General features: G+C 38.8%; 1 protein-coding gene across 1 annotated transcript; it reads right to left on the minus strand.

Moving 5' to 3' along the window:
- Window positions 1-1854: 1854 nt before the first annotated feature.
- On the minus strand, window positions 1855-3988 carry LOC118479571 (protein FAR1-RELATED SEQUENCE 5-like). Its single transcript, XM_035974159.1, has 4 exons — window positions 3449-3988; window positions 2191-2740; window positions 1992-2077; window positions 1855-1887 (listed from the first exon to the last, which is right to left on the minus strand). Exons 1-4 carry the CDS (start codon window positions 3986-3988, stop codon window positions 1855-1857), a joined length of 1209 nt encoding a protein of 402 aa, XP_035830052.1.
- Window positions 3989-9271: the final 5283 nt, after the last annotated feature.

The raw sequence follows: 9271 nt of genomic DNA on the forward strand, positions 1-9271 counted from the left end.
GAGTTGGTTTCGACTGAAAACTTAGCTCCCACGTAAAACTGTTAAGATATTACCAACTAGGGTTTACCCCCCCCCCCCCCCCTGAGTTTTAGGGGCCCTGATCCTGATTCCGATTGTTATGAAAATTTTAGGGTTTATGCGGAATCACTTGGGTGTTTCAATTAGGGTTTTCTTATTGCCTAATTATTATCCTAATTATTGATTTTCGTGACAGTTGTTACAAACGCCACCGTGTCAATCTACTCCATAGATTCTTTTGATCTAACGATCCATAAGCGTTCTCACTTTTCTCACACTTTTCACCGTTTTCCCTAAATCCTGACCCTATAGGGAAAACGGTGAAAAGTGTGAGAAAAGTGAGAACGCTTACGGATCGTGAGATCAAAAGAATCTATGGAGTAGATTGATGCGGTGGTGTTTTCGTAAATAACATCAAATTTATTACGTGGACGTGCTTCATTAAGGGTAAAAGGTTCTTTAGACTTCTCCACACAAAACGCCAAACTCATGAATAAAATGCCATTAAATTCCATATTAAGTTCCCGCCTTAAACTACAAAGCACACAACATCCTAGTCTAAACGCCATTAGATATAAAACACCAAACTTTGTTTTTAAACGATAAAGCTGAGCAAACAATAACTGAAATAACGGAACTTCATTACTAGCATTTATTATAATAAAAACCCGCCTAAAATACGCGCCAAAAATCCTATATAAACAACATCTCAGACCTTCCATTGAACACACCAAACCCAAAACGCCATATTTTACTAAATACCATTCAACTTAGAAATGCCAAAACATTCAAATAGTAAAGATTCCAAACGACGTTTCTTTGAGATACAGTTTTGTTCTCGATAAAGTTTCACTCAATGTGATGGGCAAAATCCTTAAGTGGGGATATTGTCCATCTCGTTGAACAAAATCTTATTGAGTTTATCCTCAATATAAACGCCAAAACATACAAACACCAAAAATTGCAAACGTCGTTTCTGGGAGATTCAGTTTTGTTCTCAATAAAATTTCACTGAATGCAGTGGACAACATTGTTGGACATCTTTCTTAACTGAGGATTAACAACGTTGTCCATCTCATTCAGCAAAACATTATTGAGTTTAACATTACCAAATTAGAGGTTTAAGGTACTTTTATTTTGTAAAAAGTGTTCTTTTTTTGGCGTTTAGTTTGTGTGTCCTATCTTATATTGTTTGTTATGTAACTTCCAAGTCACATGTTATGCACAAGAAGCAAAAAAAAGATGGGAAAAAAAATTTAAAAAAATGCTATATAAGAGATATAAAACACCAAATTCCAATGTGTGTGTGTTCTGTAAAAATAAAAAATAAAAAAACACCAAACTACTCTTTGCTTGCTCTCGAAGACCGTGTCAATTTTATTTTAATTACGGCCTTTTTGCATGTCGATGCATAGTGTCTGTAGCCTTTATAATTCTAAAACTGTCTTTCTTTGGCCCCAGGTTTCGATTTTGATTTCGGTTTTTTCGATTGCTACCTCGTGTTTAGATTTCAGGTGCTTCCGAGATCCAGAAACAGGGACTCTTATAGGAATCTTCTCGTTTTTATATTGACCGGTTATCTCCACAAATCTATCCCTAGTACTAGCGGGAGGAGCAAGAATCTCCATATCTTGAACCTTCTTCATATAAGATTGAAAATGATCCTTGTATAAGGATAGCTCCTCCTTATTACCAGATATTCCGTTCAAAGTATACTCCGTTGAAAAAATAATTTCTCGCATCGTACTTTGCACTCGGGATCAAGCTCGGTCATATATTCACGACTCCTTGAGTATTCAGAAGAGCAATTTGGGGAAGCCTCTTTACGCCATCTATTCAAAATGTATTGTTTTGGAAATTCCCTAATATCTAAAATTCTTAAAACATAAAAAAATATGTCTACATAACAAACCAAACTGCTCAAAACACCTGCATGAGAAACTGCAGGTGCAATCAGACTTATGGTACATTACCTGAAAAACGCCAAAAACAATATCTATATAACGCCAGGCAAAGAATGTTTGTATATAAAAAACAATCAAATAAACAAACACAACAACTGCATAAAAAACAAATTAAATGTTATAAAAGAATATGATAAAAGCCATATACAAAAAATGCCAAATAAAAAAAAAACAAAAACGCCACTGTTTTCCTCGAATAAGGATGTACAAGGCTGCTGGAAATCATTTATGTAAAACTTAACAAGCCCATCGGGCTGATCTTCGTAACGCTGATTTATGCAATCCGCTATTCCGATTAGCTCAGCTTGAACATCACAAAAAATATTTTCCGTGTATATGTCAGCAGCTTGGCCCTCCAACACTTGGTAATTACTTTTCAACTGTGGGCGTTTGTATCGAGATTCGTGATCATTTTTCCGGTGCATGTGACGCTGTGCTTCTATTGCAGTTTCGTAATGAGTCATGAACTCAACAAGAGTAGCTTTTGAATTGCACACTTGACCAAAAAAATGGTTCTCACTCTCTGACCTCGATGTCGTTCGCATAAGGCCCGATAACTCCTCCATTCTATAGTATGCAGGGATCCAAGATTCCCTGAGTTCGAAAATATCAGGGAGCCAGTCATTATCTGCTAAATTGAACTCTCTAATAAACTCTTCCCATCCTGATTCAAATACTTCTGGTGCAAGAATATCCGTCCACACAACACCATAAATACGTTCTTTGAAATTAGTGGAATTGCATAGCCTAACACCAACCTATGTATAACACGAAAATGCCATGCAAAAAACGTATATATTAGACACAAACAAACTTACATGAAAAACAGTAACGAGGTACAAAACGCCATATATTTTAAAATGTCGTATATCTTAAAACGCCAAACATAAAAATAAGAAAATCAACCTTCAGAGAAAGTTTATGCATCACACGCCACATGCATAACCGATGCCTCGTGTCAACAAATACAAGAGAAATAGCCTAATTCATTGCTGGATCTTGGTTAGTGACAACAACTTTTGGTTGAAAACCAACAACTTTTAGAAAAACTCTCAACAACCAAATATACGTATCAGCAGTTTCTGACGCCAATAATGTAGCACCAAATGTAACATTGCAGTGGTGATTGTCTATACCAGTGAACGGTACAAACACCATAGCGTATTTGCATATGAAAACGCCAATGAGAAAGTGAAATGATAATAAAACGTCAATGCAAGTATCTCAAAAACGCCAATGCATGTAACTAGTGAAAACGCCAAAAGAACAAAAAAAATTGAATTATAAAATATTACTCGTTGGAACGATACGTGGCGTCAAATGAAATCACATCACCAAACACGTGGTAATTACGTTTGGCTTGATCATCACACCAAAAAAGTCCCTTCAAACGATTCTCTTCATCTGTGAAATAATCGTACGAGAAATTAGGTTGTGACTGTTTTTTTTTCATCCAAATATCTCACAACCATCTCAGCATCGTATTCCCCTATAAGCAAGTTAATTTGCCTCTTGTAGTTCTTAAATTCAAGTTTACTTGCACCCACGTCTTCAAAACCACCAAAAAAAGTCTTCATAACATTAAACGCCTTAACTGGACCCAAATTCAACTTAGACATGTGTATAACATGCTTCTGGAGCTGAGTGAGGTGCCATTCAGTTGGAACAAAATGCTTATCAGGAAGTTCAACAAGATCATGGTTGTGCTCCTTAACAAACTTATAGACCTTCCATGATCCAGCCTCAAAAATTACGCATAACAGTGCACCACAATCAGTCCTCTTTGAAAAGTTGGATCGCATAATCCGTTCCTTTTGACTGGGGTCCAACGTATCAACCTTCTTGTCCTTATATAACCCAACTCTCGTACACAAGTAATACTTAATATGTCTTTCACCTTTGGCGTTTATCTTTCCAGTCCCTTTCCTGACTGAAAAACCACAAGCCTTAGCATACGTAACATACATTGAATAACAATCATCGAGGCTTATGAATATCATGTCCATTTTGGGCTTTATCTCTTCACTAACATCAGGAATGATAAATGGTAAACCATTTTTGGGGCAAAACCTTTCATTCAAAGAAACACCTTCGTCTGAGAAAAGACTATAAGAAACAATTTCAGAAAAATGCCATTAAAAATAGAAATTGTCTCCTTATAACATTATAAATGAAAACACCATTACTTGAATAATAAACAAGACATAAATAAACATATAATTGAAAACGCCACAATGGAACGCCATAATACAAACACCATTACTTGATTGATTAACAAATATGATGAATTAACAATATTAATGCAACGTGATAATCAAAACGCCATGAGATGAATAATTAAAAATAATTAACAACATGAATAATTAACACATATAACATGATAATGAAAACGCCATAGTTAACAAAATTAACAAAACTGATGTTTACAAATTAACAAATAGTAATAACTGATGTTTACAAATACTACTCAATAATATTCAAAACTAATCAGGTGTAAAACGCCAATGATCGTAAAACATAAGAAATATTTTAGATCCCAATTTACAATTAAAATTAATAATGAAAACTCCAATTATCAATTCTTACTAATTGTTAATGTCACACCCCCAAAATCCACCTGCGGAGTATCACCGCTTGGGAGCGTGACTGACCAGGATCAAGCCACCAATCATATTGAACATGTAAATATATAGTAAAAGTTATCCGTCAATACGAAAGGTGTTTATCAAAACCAACATAGTTAAGTATAGCGGAAGCATTAATGTAAAAACCCAATCATAAGTATTAATGTATGAAATGACATAAGTAATCACGATCCATTTGCCCACAACGACCTGCTCCTCCTTGTGCAAGCTCCATAATGTACCTAAGGTCCTGCAAGACATGCAGCAGATAATCAACAACTAGTTGAGCGAGTTCACAGAAAGTAAGTTCATAACAGTAATGCGTAAGTTCATCTAATGGGGGCTTCCCATGCAAGTATATACTACTGGTGGGGAGATTCCCACATTTATCCTTAATAATGGGGGCTTCCCATTATGGTACTTACTAGACTATTGGCAACCATGTGTTCTTCTTAATCCGAGAACAGGAATACGTACAAGGTCACGCAGGATTTACGTGAGTGCCCTTCCCCGAGGACAGTGGTACGCGTGGGGTTTACGCAGGATTTACGTAAGTGTCCTTCCGACCCAGAAGACAGTAGTGGGTATTAGGTTACGCAGGATTTACGTAAGTGTCCTCCCGACCCGGGAGACAATGGTAGATACTAGTTACGCAGGTTTTACGTAAGTGTCCTGACTATCCTGAGGACGATGGTCTATAGTCTAGTGATTGCGTAAGTACGAGTAATCATTCCATATCAAACATTCCAACCCAATTCCCAACCCGGGAATCCCATGCCTTGGCTGTGTGAACTCACCTTGGTTTGCTCGGCAGATACACAAAAAGAGAGGGTTCTTGAACTAACAGTGGTCAACCACGTCCTAACAGGGTTACCATACAAGTCAGGTTTGGTTCAAGTAATGTACGTATAAGTCATGGCAAACACGTATAGCACGTTTAACAGTCAAAAGCATATCACAATCATACTTGTGCGTCTCGGATGGTTGGGCCATTGAGCTTGTGCGAGCCCAACCATCTTGTGCGATATAAATGTCTAGCCCAAACAATACCCGGCCCAACATATAACAAATCAAACATAAAGGTCTCGGCCCAAATAACGTACATGTGTGACTTGTGCGATCCAAGCAGACTTGTGCGATCTGCTTGGATTGTGCGATGTGGTTTTGGACTTGTCCGGCCCAAAAGTCTGAAGCCCAAGCATTAAAAACATGGCCCATTCTAACAATATGCAAAAGCTTTGTGCGATCCGGATGGGCTTGTACGTTCGGATCAGTTGTGCGATTGACAGTTTTGGGCCATTGGGCCCAACAGTTTAACAACCCTACCACTTGTGCGGTCCAGCTAGCTTGTGCGACCAGGTCAGTGTATGAATGGACTCCTCTTGTTCGATCGACTTTGTGTTGTGCGATTAGTTTTAACATACCCGGATTATATGCAAGGTGGTTACAATTATCAATTATCATCAATAGTTTCCAAACTTATAGAATCAATCAACACCAAATCAGTTTCACAACATCCAAAAATCTCGATCAAACAAGCAATCTATTTACTAATTCACATGAACCCTAATTCTTGTTCAAAGCATAACAATAATTTATCAAACCACATGATTCTGTCCGATTCATAAACATTCCCTTAGTTACAAAGATTTAATCTTAACATCACATGAAGGCCGAACAATAATGTGTAACATATCCGATTACATAAGCATACAATCGATTACTTTTATCCGATCACAAGCATCATACAAACAGATTGGTCATGATAGCCTATGATATCTAATCGGTTTTTAGATTATCATCATGCAACTCAATACACAAGAACATCACTACATAAACATCATGCAAAACACATAGATCATAACATCAACAACATACAATCAATAGACATAAGAACTAACCGATTAGAAGAAGAGAGGGGAATCGGCCAAGTCAAGAGCTTCGAGGGGAATGGTTGCCGTCGGGTTCATTAGAGAGAATGAGGGAACTAGGGTTTCTTGTGTGTTATGATTTTTGATCAAAGTGAGGGATGGTTACTACCCCTAGCATTATGTGAACAACAAGAGTGGGCCGGCCCATCATGGCTGCCCCCCTTTGGTCCGAATACAAAGGACACGGCCTTTAGTGGGCTTGTGCTAGTGGTCCGCATCAAGTGTAAAGCCCAAATGGCTTGTGCGGTTGTGTGTAGTGTTGTGCGCTCGGTTCTTGTAACATTCACATAACATAGCATACACACATAATGCACATAATAACATATCACAATGTCATAACATTCAATAAGTCAATCAAGTTCACATGTTCACATACGTTACATTCATTACAAAGACGGGTTCGAAATACGAGTTGTCACATTATCCCCAACTAAAAAGAAATTTCGTCCCGAAATTTGGTATGCACTCACTGAGGAAGCTAGGTAAGTTCAATCGTTCACTGGTTTTCCTGGGGTGTCACATCCTCCCCCCGTTGATCTGGAATTTCGTCCCGAAATTCCGCAGTAATAGCATCAGCCTCAGTAGTGGTTGCATTGGTTCCGAATAACTGGGGGTACTTTTCTGTCATCTGGTCTTCGCGTTCCCAGGTGTACTATGGGCCACGTTTGGAGTTCCAACGTACTCGAACAAGAGGGATTCTCTTGTTTTTGAGGACCTTTACATCCCGGTCCGTGATTTCTACAGGTTCTTCGACGAACTGCAACCGCTCGTCGATAGTGAGTTCCTTAAAAGGAATGATAAGGGTCTCGTCTGATAGGCACTTCTTCAGATTCGACACGTGAAAAACATTGTGAACTGCCCCGAGTTCAGCTGGTAGGTTTAGCTTGTATGCTACTTTGCCAATCTTTTCTATGATTTCGAATTGTCCGACGTACCGCGGATTCAGTTTGCCTCGTTTGCCAAAACGTACCACACCCTTCCAGGGTGAAACTTTGAGTAAAACCTGGTCCCCGACCTGAAATTCCAAAGGCTTTCTACGCTTGTCCGCGTAGGCTTTCTGACGGTCGCGTGCTGCCGCCATGCGTTATCTTATCTGTGCAATCTTTTCTGTGGCGTCCACTACAATCTCTGGACCCGTAATCTGACTATCCCCCACCTCTGCCCAACAGAGAGGTGACCGGCATTTACGTCCGTACAATGCCTCGAATGGAGCGGCTTGGATGTTGGTGTGATAACTGTTATTATATGAGAACTCCACCAAAGGGAGATGTTTTTCCCAGCCGTTGCCGAAATCGATAGCACATGCCCGAAGCATGTCTTCAAGAGTTTGAATCGTTCGCTCAGATTGCCCATCCGTCTGAGGATGATATGTTGTGCTCATGTCTAATCGTGAGCCAAAAGATTTGTGCATCGCTTGCCATAGTTCTGACGTGAATCGTGCATCGCGATCCGAAATGATGGATGTGGGCACTCCGTGCCTCGAAACAACTTCTTTAAGGTAGACGTCTGCGATGTCACACCCTGGCTTTGCGGAAGCGTGGTTAATTTGGTGTGACTTCTTAATACCATAGCTTAATCATAACAAAGCTATATGAATTAAAAATATGCAAGATCATCCATTATAAATAAAATATCAAAACATTGTCTTAACGGGTTAACACCCTATCAACCACAAACTTGTCCCACAAACATTACAACCCTAAACATAACATAACATGATTCGAGGACTGTGACTTGTCCAGGAAAGAGTCACATTCCCCAAACCCTGGATGACCTCGGTGACTAATGCAGCGGAAAACATGCCATACCGTGCCAGATCTTTAATTCCCTGAAATACATGTAAGTTGAAAAATCAACAATAATGTTGAGCGAGTTCATGCGAAAGTGAGTAAATAAACCATTGTATTTATCAAAATCCTGGTATGTAGCAAATAAGGAAAAAGAGATCACCAACGGTTTGCAAGGCCATTGATATGTGTGAAATGCAAGTAGGAAGGCTCAAACCTAGCAAATTTATGCGTCGGGAACAAAGTCATCCCAAGGTCCGTTATGCTGGACCTGGGACTGGGCTCGCTACACCCAAATAGATCTACCGCTCATGCCCCTCGGTCCTACCCTGAGGATTAATGACCTCATGTTTCCGCCTACCCATTCACATGATCTAAAAGTAACCCTCCTTACGCTAACCATACCATGTATAAAGTAATCATAACCATTGTAACATGTATTTCACCCCCGCAGTTTAGAAAACTGAAAACAGTTAAGAGAAAAGGGGGATGAACTCACAGTCAGTGCGTCGCTATACCAAGTACTCCGAATGTCAGGCAGCTGTGCAACGACCTACATGTGCTAATTCTATTAGACGGATGGCCGTGCCTTAGCTTTACAGTTTAAGTTTTGGGAAACAGTTAGACAACCGTTCCTTGTATATACTTGGTATTTAATTTCCTTCCCAAGGATGGGGGATTTAATACATGTGTATTTGTATCATCTCATTAAGTCCCACTTAATATATTTTTACTTCTCATTCCAAAATATAAATATTTTTCTCAAAAACATTATATTTTCTCTTCACTTAATGCTTTCCAAAATAATACGTTGACAAGATACGCGTTCATGAATATTTCCGTATAATGCGTAAGTTACGTTTTAGTAATCGTGTGGTAATAATAATTACCGTTGTAACTTATATGTTTGTCGTGTAAGCGTTTGTATTATTTTGGGTTCGTCAACG

The sequence above is a fragment of the Helianthus annuus genome, chromosome 6 (genome assembly GCF_002127325.2).
Source record: "Helianthus annuus cultivar XRQ/B chromosome 6, HanXRQr2.0-SUNRISE, whole genome shotgun sequence".
Classification (NCBI taxonomy): Eukaryota; Viridiplantae; Streptophyta; class Magnoliopsida; order Asterales; family Asteraceae; genus Helianthus; species Helianthus annuus.

Excerpts from the sequence above, each read along its gene's own strand:
- LOC118479571 (XM_035974159.1), bottom strand. The coding sequence starts at position 3,988 with ATGGACATGATATTCATAAGCCTCGATGATTGTTATTCAATGTATGTT. Across the intron at positions 2,078-2,190 it reads AAATGATTTCCAGCAGCCTT|TTGTTGTGTTTGTTTATTTG; the intron begins GTACATCCTTAT and ends TTTTTTATGCAG. Across the intron at positions 1,888-1,991 it reads TTGTTTTTGGCGTTTTTCAG|ATATTAGGGAATTTCCAAAA; the intron begins GTAATGTACCAT and ends TAAGAATTTTAG.